At 41.4% G+C, this 18,193-nt stretch overlaps 3 protein-coding genes and 1 long non-coding RNA gene across 4 annotated transcripts; 3 read left to right on the top strand and 1 right to left on the bottom strand.

Annotated features, from left to right (window-relative positions):
- Nucleotides 1–190: 190 nt before the first annotated feature.
- LOC135343758 (uncharacterized) lies at nt 191–976 on the top strand. Its single transcript, XM_064541127.1, has one exon. The coding sequence runs from the start codon at nt 191–193 to the stop codon at nt 974–976; it is 786 nt and encodes a 261-aa protein (XP_064397197.1).
- Nucleotides 977–3,131: 2,155 nt separating this feature from the next.
- LOC135346378 (TNF receptor-associated factor 4-like) lies at nt 3,132–4,697 on the bottom strand. Its single transcript, XM_064543979.1, has one exon. The coding sequence runs from the start codon at nt 4,557–4,559 to the stop codon at nt 3,234–3,236; it is 1,326 nt and encodes a 441-aa protein (XP_064400049.1). The 5' UTR covers nt 4,560–4,697; the 3' UTR covers nt 3,132–3,233.
- A 3,393-nt stretch (nt 4,698–8,090) lies between these two features.
- On the top strand, nt 8,091–9,230 carry LOC135346987 (uncharacterized). Its single transcript, XR_010398172.1, has 3 exons — nt 8,091–8,230; nt 8,623–8,821; nt 9,136–9,230. It is a non-coding gene; the product is annotated as an uncharacterized LOC135346987 (long non-coding RNA).
- A 561-nt stretch (nt 9,231–9,791) lies between these two features.
- On the top strand, nt 9,792–17,966 carry LOC135346807 (uncharacterized). The gene is made up of 10 exons (XM_064544553.1): nt 9,792–10,259; nt 10,512–10,873; nt 11,444–11,573; nt 11,751–11,808; nt 16,128–16,392; nt 16,589–16,736; nt 16,790–17,015; nt 17,072–17,196; nt 17,262–17,420; nt 17,853–17,966. The coding sequence occupies exons 2-5, from the start codon at nt 10,759–10,761 to the stop codon at nt 16,188–16,190; spliced, it is 366 nt and encodes a 121-aa protein (XP_064400623.1). The 5' UTR covers nt 9,792–10,259; nt 10,512–10,758; the 3' UTR covers nt 16,191–16,392; nt 16,589–16,736; nt 16,790–17,015; nt 17,072–17,196; nt 17,262–17,420; nt 17,853–17,966.
- The last annotated feature ends 227 nt before the right edge of the window (nt 17,967–18,193 follow it).

The following is an 18,193-nucleotide window of genomic DNA, read 5'->3' as shown; positions in this document are numbered from 1 at the left end:
TTAGAGACGGATCGGCCTGGGATCGAGGCTACCATCATAGACCAAACACAACTAGCTGTCAACAGATTCAGCGACAGAAAAATATTGTCTCATCAATCTATCGCCCTCTATAACATAGACTCGTGATTACGTCGCCCAACTTTTAGAGGGCGGCTAAAATAGAGACTAGCAGAAGTACACAGTAGACACTATGGACCTCGCTAGCCAATCAGGTGCCTCAAGCTGGCTGACCTCACTGCCAATCAAGGAACATGGCTTCTGTCTCCACAAGGGTGCCTTTGTTGATGCCATGGCCCTACGCTATGGCTGGACACCCATCAAGACCCCCACACACTGTGCCTGTGGAGCCGCGTTTGTTGTGGATCATATACTTTCTTGCCCACGTGGTGGGTTTCCTTCCCTGCGTCACAATGAAATAAGAGATTTAACAGCGATACTCTTAACTGAAGTATGCAATGATGTGCAAATTGAACCAGAGCTTCAGGAGATCACCACAGAGACCATGTCCGGGAGAAGCGCAAATACTACCATAGGTGCTAGGCTTGATGTTGCTGCCAGTGGTCTCTGGGGAGGCAGACGTGAGAAAACTCTGGTGGACGTCAGAGTCTTCAACCCTTTTGCTCCCTCAAATCGCAACACAACCCTAGACCAATGCTTCAGGAAGCACGAGAGGGAAAAGATCCGTGCATACGGACAAAGGGTGAGAGAAGTGGAGCATGCTACTTTCGTCCCCATTGTGATGTCTGCGACAGGCGGCCTTTCAAAACAAGCTACAAACTTCTACAAACGACTGGCCTCCCTGCTAGCAGACAAATGGGACCAACCTTACAGCACCACTCTGCACTGGCTGAGATGCTCCCTCTCTTTCAGCCTGCTCAGGTCCGCCATTCAGTGCATACGTGGCGCTCGTTCATCAAGAGGCCACGCTATGAAGCTGTCACCTGGACCTGGTTATAGCAGCTTGCAGCAAAACTAGCAAACTAACTGTTTACTTCATGTACACACTATTTTACATACACTGTTCTTTTTTTATTATAATCCTATCATCTACTTGCTTCCACCATATATAATGGTGTTGTTTTCAAAAAAATCTTTTCTGCATGCTAATCAACGTACTTCTCTTGCAGACTCTACTACATATACTTTAAGAGCTTAAAAAACACAGGGGTCAAATTTTAGTTTCTCAAAAGCAGAGATATTATAGCAGTCATATTATAGTAGCTTTTCTGTTATCATAACATAAACTTCCACCGAGGCATCAGCACCCGTAAATGTAGTGCTTTCTGTGAGAATCGATCCCGCCTGGGAACTTTTCTTCATTTCCATTATCTATAACCTCAAGGAACGGTATTGCCTATAATTAGATCATGTTTGTCATAAAAATACTGCAATCTGGTTGGTTAGAGGAAATGTTCTATCCAATTTAGAAAATCATGTACTTCAATAGAAAATCATGTACTTCACTTAGAAAATCATGTAGCAAAGATTAGATAAGAACATTCAAATCTGATTGGCTAAATACTCATGGTTGCTATGATCTAAAATGCTTAGACATTGTTTAGGAAGTTTCCACATGATTTAGAAGTCCTCAGGGCTAGTAGAACCCTCACTGCGTTCGGGATACTACAACCAGCCCTTTGGGCTTCTAAATCATGTAGAAACTTCCTAAACAGTGTCTAACTATTATTTATAGATTATGTTATAGTTATTGACTGGTTGACTAGTAATTATGGCTTATAAACAACCAATGCCGAGGGCGCAGCCCGAGGCTGAGGTTGTTTATAAACCATAATTACTAGGCAACCAGTCAACAACTGATTTATTTACTGCAAAAACAGCAAAACAGTCATTTGAACATCAGTGGAGACAGTCAAACTTGCTCTCACAGCGCAGTTTTACAGGCACAGAACTAGCAGTACTACTGTGGAGCTGGAGCTACATGAGCTAGCTAACTAGCTAGGTTCAGCTAGCTGGAAGCCATGCATAAACTTTGACCAGACCCGCCCACCACTAAATGCAGCTGCACTTTGCTGAGGTTTGTACATGTAGCTAGCTAGCTAGCTGTACTATACTGTAGCTCTGAACTAGTCTGTTATTGTCAACAACACCACAGTATGCTTGTAATCCTCTACTTCTGAGTCACAGCCTTGACTACTAAGAAAGCACAGAGCAAGAATTTAACTACAAGATTCAGCTAGCTCAGTTCAATACTGTCAAGCTTACACAACATTTTTGAATTTTATTGCTTGCATGTACCAAATTTTGTCAAGATGCAATTCAAATCTGCTGGGGAAGTACATTATAAGAATAGTGCCTGGGGGAAGTAATTACCATATAATATAATTACTGGACATCACCTAGGATACGGACTGAATCAGTAAATAAACTATAATTATGCCTTGGTGCGCATATGCAAGTGAGGTATATGGTAGTGTGTTTGTGTGAGTCTGTCTGTGTGTCTGTGCATGTGTCTGTGTAGACTGCTATACAGCTGCTCAAGGATCAATAAAGTGCAAGTATGAGTTTCTAGTCATGGATTTTATTTCTTGGATTTGCAAATCATTACCGACTCTTTGAGTTTCTCTGTGATACTGAATTCTGCCTTTGTATGCAGCAAAATTTAGTAATGCAACATCATCATGATAATTTGTGTGTAAAAGCTATTAGTAGCTTTATGTTATGTAGTTTTGACACCTCCACCGAGACTGCGGTGCTTTCCTCAGTTATAGAACATGAGCCAATAGAAGAGAGAGGAGTACGTACTAGAGGGAACAGCTTCGCCAGCTATGAAAACTACAATTATAAGCACCTAACTGTAAAAATATTCTATCCATGCACCACGAGAAATCATAGCTTAAATTCTTTACTGCTCAAATTGTGAAATAATTATTATTCATAGCGTCGTTTCTAATCACTCGCAAGTGGTTTTAATGAGTTCATTGCATTTTCAAATTATCTGCGAGTTACAGATGTTTGCGATTTTACTCTCATTTGCAGAAATAGCAAAAATTAATAGCCGCGAAAATGTGTCACCTCAATTAAGGTAGTTGCCATCCCAACCAATTGCTTCACCCACCGACACCACCATGCACCTATATACGTTGTAAATAAGAACAATCATGTACAAAATATTATTGTATAGTCAGTACATATAATTTTAATTTGTCTCTATACCATGCACGTACGTCTGGTATATATGTTTGTGTATAACTATTTATCACTCTTCTAAGTAACTACTTAAGTTCTACTTTGTTTATTTGAAAAAGAAGGGTGTCGTTTCGTAAATACTTGGGCTCCAGTTCAGAGTGAGCAATGAACTGTGGTCTTCCCCACCCACTTGGTGATATCTCTCCCTCTGTCACTCTGCCACAGTACTTGTTATGTGTTTTGTCACTATAAGTGAGTGTGCCTGTTTTATGATCCTTGCCATTGACTTGGTCCAGTAGTTGATATGAAATCGCACCACGAAACGGCCATATCAGAGAACTGTCAAACTCTCCTCTCATAAAGTGCACACCCACAGAGACATGTGTTCCTTTACCTTTGCCTTCACCGTTAACATACACACAGAGACAGATCTTGTAGCCCTGATGGTAGGTGTAGACTGGAGGGGAGAACCAAATATCGGCATCTCTCTTGTGCTGTTGGAAGTTGGTCACTGTAAGGACAGGGGCACCAAGAGGAGGTTTGGAGTTCACGATGATCATTTGTTGCAATGGCATCAACTCAATAATTTTCATCGTTAGTTGTTTATTCTCTTCTACTAAAGTAGCAATGTCCGCTTGTTGCTTGGCATGACTAGTGGCTAATAGAGATATGTGTATGAGTAGGTTCTCTCTCAGGTGTTCTGGCATGTCTTGTCGAGGAAGTTTCATAACACAGCCTACGTGGTGGAAGTCACAGTTGATGGTGGTCAGGAGGCACTCATCGGTAACATGGCTGTCTATATTTTGACGTTGGATAGTTGAACCACACTGGTTATGGCAGGGGACAGGGAAGGACCCACACATAGGCCAGTGGTTGTTGGTGACATCATCAAAGGTAGACTCGTAACTATGGCAGTGCTCACAACCAAATGGTCGTTTGGGGCAATCCTCACTTTGGTGATTTTCAATGTTTCTTACCTGCAATTTGTCCCCACAATTAAAGATGCAATCGATCTCGACAAACTGACATCTATCGAGTCGTTTTGGCTGTGGATCTGTGTTGAGGTGCTCATCAAGCTGTCTCAGTTCCCCCGTCCACTCACACCCGTCTTTCTGGTGACTGCAATGAACTTTTAAACTGTAGAGCGATTGTTTCAAAGCTTTGTCGGCAAAACTTGAAAATTTCTCGTTGCAAGTTGGGCACAGCTTTCGAATTACTATGATGTGTTCAATACAAGCTTTACAAAACTTCTTTCCACAGCATGTGACCTGGTGGGGCTCTCGAATGATCTGGAGACAAACTGGACACTCTGACTGGACAAATTCCGAAGGTGGTGGCTTCACAAACTCACAATCAAATCCTATTATTCTCTTGTCATCTTGTTGCTGGTTATTGGGGTTCAGTGCTGCCATTATTTTCTTGATAGTCTTGTCTTTTCGTACCTGAAGAGGGTGTCACTGTGTCGTCTCTTTTGACACTGAAATTATACTCAATATTAAAAACCTTCTCGCTGCATGTTATTCTTGCGTTTCACAGTATAGTATATGTATACATACGTATCCTAGTTTTTAATCCCATATTAGGTAACAAATCATTGTGATCTCCTCATTGTTGACACAATTTGTATATGCACACTTTCATTGTTGACACACTGACACGAAGCCATGTTACTATAGCTCTTAACCCTTTACCTGCCGAATGATTTATTTCTCATGCAGATTTCTGCCACAAGCTCTCATGCTCAATTTTGTCCACCTATTTCCCCATTGGTAACTGAATCCAGTCACACCCAATACCCTAGTGAAACAACTTCTTTTTTCTACATAATGGCCGGAATGTGCAGCGGATTCTTTATGTTTTCAGCAGCCTCAAAGTATTGGAACTATGTACAGAACGACACCTATATCAGAACATGCATGATGAGGTTGGTACCAAACTGTACCGTACACCCTCGGCTATCGCCAAATGACATCTTGGGGATACTGAAACCTTAAAAAGTGCATAAACAAATTAAGGGATTGAACCCCAGTTAAGGGGGGCTTTCCCGCCCGCCCTTGGGCGAGGGGGTGCGCCGGGTGAAAAATCACATTTTGCTACATGCTTCGATTTTAGCAACTTTGTGCCCTCTCTGTGACATTTCTGATGGCCGCGTGTGCAAGACACGCGTTTATGACACAATATCGAGTCAATTTAAATACGTTGATTCACTTGTGTATATAATTATAGGTAATTGAAGGCTGTGTGCATGAAGCTAAGGAACAATGTGTTTGCTAGTGATAAAGCTGCAATTCCTCTGACCATCACCACAGTAACCAGTCGTCCTTTGATGTGGTTGAGCGTTATAATGTGTTTATGCTGTACGTAGGGCAATCATGAGTGTCATGACTCATCCGATCCAGTCTTGTACTGTCCACATCAACTGTAGGAGCACATGCATGCAGAGAATAGAACCACGTGAGTTGCATGAGTATAGGAGGGCGTCTGCATGTGTATGGGTATAACTATGTGTACCATCATTTTTTCGCTTAGCCCTAAATATATTCTGTTCCAATTGAGCACCAATATTTTTCCGGTGGGGCCTACGTAGGTATATAATTAGATTGGATAATAATGCATATAATTATACGGAAGCCCGTAGTTCCACCACATGCATAGATAGAGTAGAAGAGGGATTGCAAACGGAAATGATTCACGTGATGTTTTACAATGAAGTATGGCTCTGCATGGGACCATCCTTGTATCTCTTCATAACTCCCGCAAAAGCCCAGGAACTTATTGTGTCCAATGTATACATCTCAGAGCTACCCCATCACATGCCATTGGAAACGAAGAAAATATAATCTTGATTGTCGTGAAGTAGCTAGAGGTACACAGAGCGCCTCTTCATGTGTTCCTATATTGTACGTATATGATATAGCTAAGCTGTGTTACTAAATAGTGTGCTGTGTCCCAAATGGCCTCAAGTATGGGATGAAAGTTGATGTTTAGCAGTAGAATTGCTCGTAGACTTCTTACAGACAGCAGAATAATTCTCATCAACTATTCATGCTAGCCCTCGCGTTAGTTAACCGTTTCCAATCCCTCTATCTATATGATCTAAGTTCTAGCTTAGTAAAATAATGGTCCGTGTTATGAGCTTTGGAAGTCCGGAAATAATCACCCTTCATGCGCTTATGGTTGTTGTGGTGTCATCATTATGAATCTAGAGATACCGTACAGACACGAAAATAAACTCCCACGCACCGGTATTTTGCTATTGGTGGGTGTGGTTTCCTGGCATTATAACGCAAATATTAGAACCCACGAACATTTCTGCTAAGGGATCTGGAGCCAAATAGCGAAAATTTGCACCCATAAACATTTCCCCGCTAATACGGTAATCTCATTAGAGTACTGGGGGAATATTCCCGGACGAAAGTATTAGGCGGACCATAGCCAAAAAATGAATCTTAGTTTTATCTGGAAGTAGTTGCCAGCTATTTCCGGCCAGTGACCTCTGCTGTGTCATCTTTCAGCCTGTTGAAGTCGCAACTATTGTAAAATCCGAAACTGGTCGTCACTGTCCGTTTATTGCCTTTTAAATTGCTACTTTTCAGGCTGCGATCATTTTCAAAAGAGAATACTAACTTTTGCTATGGCAAGTGATGTTCGATGCTTATTTATCATACATTTGTGAGTGAAGTAAAGAACAAAAGTTAGCTAATACATATTTCCTGTTTTGTCAACTACTGAAAACTGGGGGTCTAGGGCAGACTGCTTGGACATAGCCGAGATAACGAGCTATAATGCAAATAAGCTACGAAAGGAATTAGATTGTTCCCTTTTGTTGATCGCTCAGAAGATGATCCGAACCAACACAAGCATCGTGATGTCAAGACACAAAACACTTATAGCTTGGCTTCACTGAACATTCCCACCAATCAAGTGGATAATGCATACCGTACAGCGGGTAATTTTCGGGGGACAAAATATTTGTGGTTCAGCAATATTGAGACATTTCGTGGGTAATATTTTTGTGGTAGCTGCTTGCACTGCAGGTAAAGGTAGGCAAGGTCGCTTCATTCGTGGGTAAAATATTCGTGGTCATACCTCCAACCACGAAAACCACGAATATTTTGCCCCATTAAAATTACCCGCTATACGGTACAACATTGACTAAAATAAATTGTGAGTGAAATCACAAATGCTGTGCAAAATGGACTGCTCTCAAGTATCCCAGTTGCGGTGAATAACACACACACTTTTTATGGGGTATCAAGTCTCAAACAGTGTGAAGATGTTCTCTGTAGCATGCAATGGTACAAATGTGACGATCTTAGCTACCAGTGGAGCAAACATCTCAAGGCACTTGTTTAAAATAAGCATAGTAGTGTTCAGTGTATATACACTTCGCTCATGTGTATAGGGGTTGGTAGATTATGCTCGAGATATTGCCTATTACGCTATTCTTTTATGCTCAAGTTAACAGCCTTTTCAATTGCCCTCCAAAGCACATCATACACCATGTCGTTGCACAAGTAGCATCAAACTATAAATAATGGCCACACAACTCTATCTATTAACACTAATGTAGAATGCCAAGGAGATAATTATCCACCTGTATACTTCCATCAGGCCTACAAATGTTTATACTATGATTTGTACTGACCTGTATTTCCAAAACCTGCCTATTATGCCAGCATAATTTTCACCCAAAAAATGTGCCTTGTTAGAGATGAGCTGGAATCTATAATCTAGCTTTGGAAGCAGGCAACAGCCTAAAACAATTTCTTAGCGAATTGTGATATCCTTACCCAGATACTCTTTTTTAATTCACCCATGCATTATTATTTGTGCAGAATTGGCGAATCCACATTCAGAAGCAGTTTCTGCAATCTGCTTCTGAAATGCTACAAGTACTTGTACAATTAAGCCACAAACACTAAGTCTACATGTAAATGTAAGATGAAATCCAGATAGAGGAATCACATGATCCTCATGCAAGGACCAAACACATGGTAAAGCTGTAAAGAGCTGCAAGAATCTGAAAGCATCCTCAGAATAGAGAAGTCAAAGGACAATACGTCATCACAATCACAATCATGTGGGTTATTGTTTGCTTAATACTACTGTAGCTGAAATTATTGAAGTGTCTACTATATAAACCAGTTAACTTCCCTGTTTTAACTGGGTGCTTTGTGGTAAAAATAATAATTGTTTGTAGCCATAATTAGAGAGTCTATGAGTATGGTTTGGCAATCACCTAGACTCCGCATAAATGGGAGTGTTCTCGCCTCTCCCTGAGCTACCCACAAGTCAAGAAATTAAAAGATCAAAACTTCTGGACTAGCAACCTTTAACATTCCTTTTGAAAATAGTACGCTTCAGCAGCCTTGCGATTCCATCTAATCCAGTTAGCTTTGTGCTTTATACTACCTCCCTTCCAAACACACACTCACACAATCACGATCCACACAAACTCACACACACATGCAGATCTACAAAACGGAGCTACCTGGTCTCCTCTCTTGTCCCCATCCGCACATGCAGCTGCTAGCTAGTCAGGTGCTATCGTCAGTGGCTGCCGCCAGTGTTTACCATGCACACCTCTTGTTTTGGACGCAGTGCTATAAGACAAGCCATGACCGACTTACACCACACCATCTCAGAGGTGGACTACTCTGACACACTGATAGTGAGTTGTCTAGCATACACTAGCAGTAAATAAAAAAATTCCCGTATTGTTTCCGTAGTATGTCTTTAAGTATGTTCGTATCGTTTAATTTGAAAGTGGTGTAAGAAAAAGACGAGGACTCCTAAGTATTTGGAATAAATCTGAAGCTGGTGAATGACAGGCTTTTAGTTTTGAGGGACACTGATTTCAAGTTGTCTTTTTCACAGTAGCGCCCAATATCAAGTTCCCGTTCCGTTTACATAGTACGTTTATAACGTTTCCTCGTATTAAAAGCGTTGCAATTTACCATGTCGTTCCTATTTATTATTTCACAGGTACACTATCCCAGCAACCCCCCAACCTGGTCCCATCAACTTTTTGGTACCAAGGAAATGCTTTATATCAAGTTCCCGTTCCGTTTACATAGTACGTTTATAACGTTTCCTCTTTGACAATGTATTAAAAGCGTTGCAATTTACCATGTTGTTGCTATTTATTATTTCACAGGTACACTATCCCAGCAACCCCCCAACCTGGTCCCTTCAACCTTTTGGTACCAAGGAAATGCTTTTTATTTAAGGCAATCCCCCGCCAAGTGAACTTCCTCTGTGACGAGGCAGGAAACTGTGGCAAGGAGGTGAACATCGTGGTTAGCCAGCTACACTACCGGTACTGCTTTGATAACCATGGCCTAGGTGAGATCCTCAGATTTCTTATACACATATAAGTCAAACTGGTAAAGATAATTATGCTGTTTACAGGTGAGAAGACAGTGTGTATATTCATGCCAACAACTGTTCATGGGTACAATACCTGCTACCAACCGCCACACTGACATCACTCCCTCGTTTGTCGTAGTTGGGCGCACAAAGTTTTCACCAGACTGTTGCTTTGGGCTTGTCAAGAGGCTCTACCCAGAGGACAGTATAGCAAGGACATTGCGGAGGTTTCTGCACAAAATATATATATACCGACCGTATAGCCGGTAATTTTCGGGGGACAAAATATTCATGGTTTTTGTGGTTGAAGCTCTGACCAAGAATGAAACGATTTTGACTAGCTTTACCTGCAGTGCAATCAGCAACCATATTATCTACGAAATATCTCTATATTGCTGAACCACGAATATTTTGTCCCCTGAAATTACCGCCTATACGGTATATACGTAGATTTTAAACCGTTCTGATAAGAGATATGCAAATTAAATATTGCACACTCAGTCACTAAAGTTTATATATACGTACAAATTATGCACATGTAATTAGTACAAATACTATGATGTCAAAATTATGACGTCATATTATCTCAGATGCCTGGTCACGGTGGTGAGCTACTGCTATAGTGTCGGACACGTTTGTACAATACCAAAGTGGATATTGTGAGCCCATGCATCATTCTACTTTGAGCTACCATTTGGAAATATACGAGACAAGATGCCACTGTTGCCATTACTGACCAGGTGGGTGTGGTCAGCATTAAGAATTACCCTAAATGTAACTATGTGCATCATAAGTTTCGACACACCCAAGTCTTACGCATAATTATATAGGGTGATCTTTGAGTAAGAGTAGTGATGATCTTTATATGCCGCCCCAGTCTGAAGCTGGATGACATGTTTTTAGTTCTGAGGGACACTGATTTCATTCAGTATATATCCATCTGTTCATTAGCTGAGTTGAATAAGTGACACGTACAACAAACTTTGCTTCAGGTGTTGTATAAAGTGATGCAGATGACAAACCATTAACATCGGAGCAGGAGGACGCAGTCTTAGGAGAAGCGGGAGAAGAAAACGGTGAAGAACTTTCTTCAACATGGCCACAAAAATGAAGGAAAAGGCAGCTCATGCAAAACACTACACAGCTGAAGTACCTGCTAGCGATGAGATGTACATGCATGTAGCTGCTTTGAGCTAGCCAAGTGAGACTCGGACATGGTGTTAATTGTCTGGGAAACTAATGGCCTTGATGAACAGAAGTGAGCAGGTGATGACTGAGTTGAGGCACCAAGGGATCGACTCCCAGGAAACGAGTGAGGATGGCACTCATATGCTCTGGTTTCTCCGCTCTGTTGGTGAGTTACACAAAAATACATAGGGTATATATGGTTTAATTATTAGCAAAAAAGAAAATTAATTATCAACACACCATCGGACATTGTTATTAATTAGAATGCTTATGATAACACCGCGAGGGCACCTGAACATTTATAACTGTATGGGGAATCTTGGCTAAAAGTTTTAAAGTCCATAATTAAAGGCTGTTAATTTTGTAGAACTCTTTTCTCACTCTTGCAGCTACAGTTAATAGCCAGCATTCTAACCCTGGCCGTTATATAGCAGCTGGCCTTTAACAGAGGTTCCACTGTAGTACTAAAAGAGGTATTATAATAGCGGCGGTTTAAGTTCCAGTCTAGGCGTTCCAATCGCAGACAGTGACTAGTATTCCACAGGATCAAGGACTCAGTGGGTTATTATCTTGTGGGTGTGGCCTCCACCGTCCACAACACGCTGACTCACTTACAGTGCATGAGTTATAATCTAGTTGTAACAGCTCAGAATGTTAGAGTGGTACGTTCTTTTAATGTAGTCATGGCAACACTCGTATAGTATTACCTTCCTTCCCTCTCCCCTATCACTTGCAGGGTTCACCCTAAGTCAATGTGATGGTGGCCTGTCTTTCGGAGATCATATGGACATGTGTACTACAAGACCACACCCTTCTCTTCGTCATACACTCACCCACACCCTCAAGTCCTCTTCGACACAAGCAATGTAATCAATTTTACTTGTAATTTTACTTATAAACTATAGTTATCATATTTTTATGTCATGCATGTATAGTGTACACATTTTGTTCCAAATCGAAAGTTTGTTTTTGAGAGCAAGTTTCTTATAGTGTGTTGTGGATATTGGTGAGTGCAGCTGTAACCTCCTTCTCTCTCTCCTCAGGACTCTCAAGTGTGTGTGCCGGTGTTCATATAAGAATAAGAAATCACAGAAAGAGAAGGTTAGTTCTTGTAACTTCCACCCTAATACCGTGTGTGAAGTGGGTGTGGTATACTAATGGACACATCTCCCTCAGGGTTTTATCTAGTGGGGGGGTGCAGGGGTGAACATTCCCCCCCAAAAATGCTCTACATCATCACACATGCAGCCATTAATTTTAGACTTGTTTTGGCATCAATTGTTTTTAATAACAATCATGGTCGATTATTACCCACTCCTTGAGTTTGTATGCAAAAATATTCATCATGATAATTATAATAATTATGTGTATAGCTTTGGTACCTCCATCGAGGCATCATCACCCGCGGTGCTTTCATTTTAAGTCGGTATATACACAATATAAAGTGATCCAAAGACAAAAGTGTAGTAAACATGATATCCTAACTAATTAACTAACAGTGCAAATATTCTGGATAGGCTACATAATTATTTAGATCTATAATATGTAGCTAATACATTTTTGTTTATATAAAATAAATGGTCAGTTGGGCTTTACTAGCGTTGTATTCTCGGACCTCCTGCACTTGTTTACTGCCAGTACAATGAGAACACCAATGGAAATTCCCAGAGCCAGAGTCAACAGGAATGTCAGAATAATAGCAAGAGCAACTGAGACTCCAAAAGAAAGACTGTTTTCTACCGTATTCACCCGAATTACCGGGACACTCTATTCTAGGGGACACTTCGGACTTACGTAATTTTTTCATTGTATATTAAGGAACAACAGGAAATGTAAATATTTTTAGACGTCCCGATCTAATTAGAACGAAAAAGAGCATGTTAGCTCGATAGAGACTCAAAACTCTCTGGATTCTACTCTCTGGCACCGTAATATGTCACTAACGGTTGAAGACACCTTTGTAGACATGGAACCTGCGTACACAGCTTCTAAACTGCACGAAAGACATTTTAGCTGCAGAGCTAGCCTCGGCCTGGAATCGAGGCCGTGTACTTACCTTAAATGGGGTTTTAATTACTACGGGACACCCTAAAGGGACACTTTGACTTTAACGTAATTTTTCTTGCTCTATTCCAAGGGACACTGCAAGCCGTAATTATTTTTTTGTGTCCCGGTAATTCGGGTGAATACGGTATAGTGCAACACATTCAGTCAAGCAAAACTAATGTTTATCTTTAGTTTGTAAAATATATAGGCCTTCGTTTGTATAGCTATAGCATTCACCTGCTGTAGTTTCTTGATCACATCTCAGGGTCCCTTGTTGTTATCTAAGCCATAGACCGTCTTCGATCGACAGGTTTCGCCTCAACATTACGCAGGCACCGGCAGCCAGGTGGAGCACTCCAGTCGTCAAGCTGCAATTGCTACGTACAGCAACATTGTTTGAATGTTTTGACTATAACTTGGCAAATTCACATTGTTACAACCATAATTATATAGGTACAAAAATTACCATAGATACAAGTAATTTCTGTAACCTTCTCCTGTTACATAATTATATACAAACCACAAACACTATGCATGTAAATGTAAGATGAAATTCAGATAGGGAAATCACCCTATTGACCAGACCCACTTTCAAGAAGATAACTACTTCTACAACAACTGTGTATACTGTGTTATTTTTTATCAGTGAAAGGAACACAAATAGTGTATAGAAAGTGAATTATTTTTAAACCATTGTTTCACTGTCCAAAGGTGTATTCTTATGTAGAACTGTCACGTTTATGTGTGAATCCTTATTTCCTATTGTATTGCAATGACTGTGCATTTTAACCAACCTGTATTTTGATTCTAATATTCCTTATCAATAGTAGGCCACTCAGCTGTACATGTTCATGACGTTGTAACGGATTGGAGTTATGCACTCACCGAATTTCTTGTTTCTTCGCTTTTTCGCGCTTTTCTTTTCCTGGCAATCCTATAGCAACGTTCACAATGCAAATGTTTTTTAGTTTTGATTCCCTTTCTTTTTCAATACATTAGTACATTAATTAATGATAAGATAAATGTGACGTTGATTAATTTGTCATCGTCCTGTAATCTTTTGTTAAAGATAATATATAAGTGGTTGTTGGACATGCACGTACCTGTAAACATGTGCATGTGCAACGTGGGAAGTTGTCATAGCAATGTAGCTGTTCCCATGCAGTATTCTTCATTATTGCTTATTACAGTTGAAAGAGAATTGAAAGAGGTGACTTCTTTTCTCTGTGCTTGCATACCATTTTGTACAACTCTGTTACAGAATGAACCCACTACCACCAGCCGCAGGACTGGCTCCAGCTTCTGCACCACTGCCTCGACCTCCAGCTCCTCTGCCACCACCAGCCGCAGGACTGGCTCCAGCTTCTGCACCACTGCCTCGACCTCCAGCTCCTCTGCCACCACCAGCCGCATGCAGGACTGGCTCCAGCTTCTGCACCACTGCCTCGACCTCCAGCTCCTCTGCCACCACCAGCCGCAGGACTGGCTCCAGCTTCTGCACCACTGTCTCGGACCTCCAGCTCCTCTGCCACCACCAGCTGCAGGATTGGCTCCAGCTTCTGCACCACTGCCTCGACCTCCAGCTCCTCTGCCACCACCAGCCGCAGGACTGGCTCCAGCTTCTGCACCATGCACTGCCTCGACCTCCAGCTCCTCTGCCACCACCAGCCGCAGGACTGGCTCCAGCTCCTGCACCACTGCCTCGACCTCAAGCTCCTCTGCCACCACCAGCCGCAGGACTATACTGCCTCCTCCTGCAGCTCCTGCACCACTGCCACGACCTCCAGCTCACCGCCAGGGCTCGGGCCGCAGGAAGAGGCGCAGGCAGGGCCAGGGGACGTGGGCGTGGAGGTGGTGCCAGTGGACGTCGTCGTGGAGCTGGCCGCGGAGGACATGGAAGGGGGCCATGGCCACCCCAAATGCTGCCACCGGTACCCTGGCCCGAAAAGACTGTAAATGTTAGCTAGCTGTCTAGCTCTTGTGAATATCTGTTTCATGCATGTGCATTATTAATTATTACTTTCCTTACAGATAATTATATCACGGTCAAGTGAACATTTACAATTCTTATTATTTTATTGTTGTTTATATTGTCTTATAATGTTTATTGTCTTATATAATGTATTATAATTATTGGCCACAACATAATGTTGCGATCGATCGATTGAATGTACTACAGTAGCTATAGCTGCGACATCTGCCACCATTAAAAGTTACTTAGATAATTAAACGAAATGATCGCCCTAGAGCTCTACACCCCGCTCACATGCATCATTACCTGCAGAGGATAAACACACACAGTCAATTGCGTTGTCACTTACCGAATTGAGGAGTCAACAGAAAATGTTTAAGTAAAAGTAATAACGAAATGAAAAAGGTGGCTGCCCATGATTATTTGTTTGTGTGTTTGTTAGCTTTAAAGTCTTTTTTTACCGCGCTTTTCAGTGACACAAATAGATACTCTTATAGGCTCGGCATGCAATACCGTATAGCGGGTAATTTTCGGGGGACAAAATATTCGTGGTTCAGCAATATTCGTGGTAGCCGCTTGCACTGCAGAAAGGTAGACAAGGTCGCTTCATTCGTGGGTAAAATATTCGTGGTCAGACCTCCAACCACGAATATTTTGCCCCACGAAAATTACCCGCTATACGGTAGTGCATGGGCCAGTAAACCATTTTTGATTTTTTAGTCTCCTGTACGTAACAACCACGGGCAACCGACGCACAGAGAGTACGTATACGTACGTGTTAAACAGTGAACGGGACAGTTCTACACATACATGTCACTGATTGTACTACTTGGTAATGGTTACCAGTGTGCAGTGGCGTAGCCAGGGGGAGGAAAGGGGGCAAATGCCCCCCTTTTTCTGGATCTTTACTATACTCAGCTCAGGTTAGTGTAGCTGATTATCTTGCTGAGCACTCCCTTTCTTCCGAATCTTGCTGCAGTTAGCTAGCTAGTAGGCAAGCAAAACGATTTAGTCCCTATACTGTGAGCAATTCTGGTCTAAATCTATAGACAGTTCTTGTTCTTTGCTAAACTACACAGCCAAAATCCACTAGTCCATTTCAGGCCGTAGGTTAAAACGGGCCGTTACAGGCCCGTGAACAGACCTGTATCAGGACGTGGGGCTACATCCTGTTTACAGCCTGTAAATACGGGCCTGTATCAGGGTGTAGCACCCACCACGTCCTGTACACGGCACGTTAATAATAATAATTACTGAGCATGTGCATACTTTTGGTGAGGCAAGTTCCAGCTGTCATACCCACACCATTAATGAATCAAATGAATATGGATACAAACATTCCAAGTACATCTAAAGTAAAAATTATAGATAGAATACACAGTAGTTAATATTCATTTGCCAGGTATTTGCTGCTCCATTCAAGACGTCAGACGTACCTACAGTCAAAACAAAAGAACGAAAGTAAGTATTATTGCTTATTGTGACAAAAGTATCCTTCTCAAATGCACACAATACATTCGTAATGTAGGAAAACGTTGGTACTAATTTACTTTGTGGGTTTGGAACCTGCCAAAATCGAAGCCACCACAGTTGAGAGAGCTCTGTGTGAATTAAGCACAAGCATAAGTTTTGACATTGCTTGCAAAGTCATTCAAGACAGAAAGAAGGTATAAACTATATGTGCACAATACAATCGACAACATGTTTGTTAAATACAGAGGGTATACTGGCTCCTACAAAACTGATTAATGGCGGGGTTATACCATCTAGGCAATGCACCCTCCACAAATCACCCAACCAAGCACTCACACAATCCTATTCTGACAGTGATTTGATGTATTTTTAAGTTTTACTAACACATAGGAAGTGCTGAAGGAATTGAAGGAAATTAAAGCTAAACTAAGACAAGTTCAAGAAGAACAACAAAACAGCAAGAAGGCCATTGACACATTAAAAAACGATGATTGAGAAAAACTCTCACGTTTTTGCCGTGGAAAGCACGTCGTGGAGTGTAAGTACATGATAGCATTCTCAAAACTTGACATTATAATCCAATAATTGCAGGTTTCTCTGAGTTCGAATTTGGCTAAACTATTCCTAATGTCTGAAAGTAGAGAAATAGGAGACGAAGCCATCAAGGTTATTAATCAGAATTGTTATTTATACAAACCTAGGCACAAATGAGAGTATGTATGGACATGGATGATAGGACAGACACGGAGGTACTGTCAATAACTCTAAAATGGTGCAAAAAAGGTTGAGCGACATGCGTATCGATGAAAGGCGCAAGGTATATGTTCTGTTACAAAAAATATTACGCTGTCACAAAAGCATGGTTTTATATAGGTGCTAGGTTGCCAACCTTACAAAGGATTTCCCCTAGCAACCTAGCCAAAGAGACTGTGAGAACTTTGAAGGCTCCCATGGACCGAGAGATCGAGACAGCATACACCCATAATTTAGCCCTGCTAGTGAGTATACATTAATTGACTTTAGGGGTTTTAAGAAACATCATAATTATAATCTTTTTGCACAGAGAAAGTATGCAAGAGAAAACCCCATTGAAGCTCAACAACCTGCACACCAATCGGCAGTCATCGAGTCGTAACATTGCCAAGAGATTTGCAGTAATGGAGCAACTCTACTTCCTAGTGAACAAGGGTGTAGCACCAGAAGATGCTACAGTAAGAGTAAGGTACATTGTATAACAGACTAGATAACGCATTCATTTAAAGTATAATAATTATGTACTTGTACTCTTTATACACTACAGCTGGACCTTTTAGTTTTATTGGGCATAAGGCCACACAAAGTTAATGACTTGTTTCTCAGGCCCTCCCGCCTAAATTTTTTGACCCCTCATGGGCCACATGCGTGGATCCTTTTATTTGCTTTAATATGGCCATGTTTAATTACCATCTCTTCACATGGTGCCTTTCTTTTTTCTACTTTTGTATGTACTTTTCCTGACATGTAAGGAGGAGTGGCCAAGTTGTGGCCGGAAGTTTTTGCCCTACCAAGAAAAAAAGCCTCCTCCCATCTTCGATTTTTAATAGAATATGCCTGGGTTATGTGGCCTAAGTATAAAATCAATTAATCAAATGGATTATTTTCCCCACACACTTAGAATTGGAGATGATCTATAGTCCATCTAGCTACTCACCTCTCAAGAAGTGCGGCAGTATGCCTTCAATATTCACCCTCACACACTCAACTCTTCCAAGGAGATCTACCAGCATGGAACTCTGAGGAAGGTACAGTGTATATACAGTACTATTGCTCAATGCACATTATTTTCATTACAGGAACAGTCTAAGGCAGTACCATTGAAAGAAGTGACGTTCAGTTTACCGAAAGGGGAAACAACACTAGGAGAACTAAGAATGGCTGGCTATGTCTTCTTCATAGGTGTAAACAGAGACATCCCGATGCTGATATACAAATCAGTTTACCTATAGACGGAAAGTT

Source organism: Halichondria panicea, chromosome 1 (assembly GCF_963675165.1).
Source record: "Halichondria panicea chromosome 1, odHalPani1.1, whole genome shotgun sequence".
Classification (NCBI taxonomy): Eukaryota; Metazoa; Porifera; class Demospongiae; order Suberitida; family Halichondriidae; genus Halichondria; species Halichondria panicea.
The sequence above is the reverse complement of the archived record's forward strand: the minus strand, read 5'-3'. Positions and strand labels throughout refer to the sequence as shown.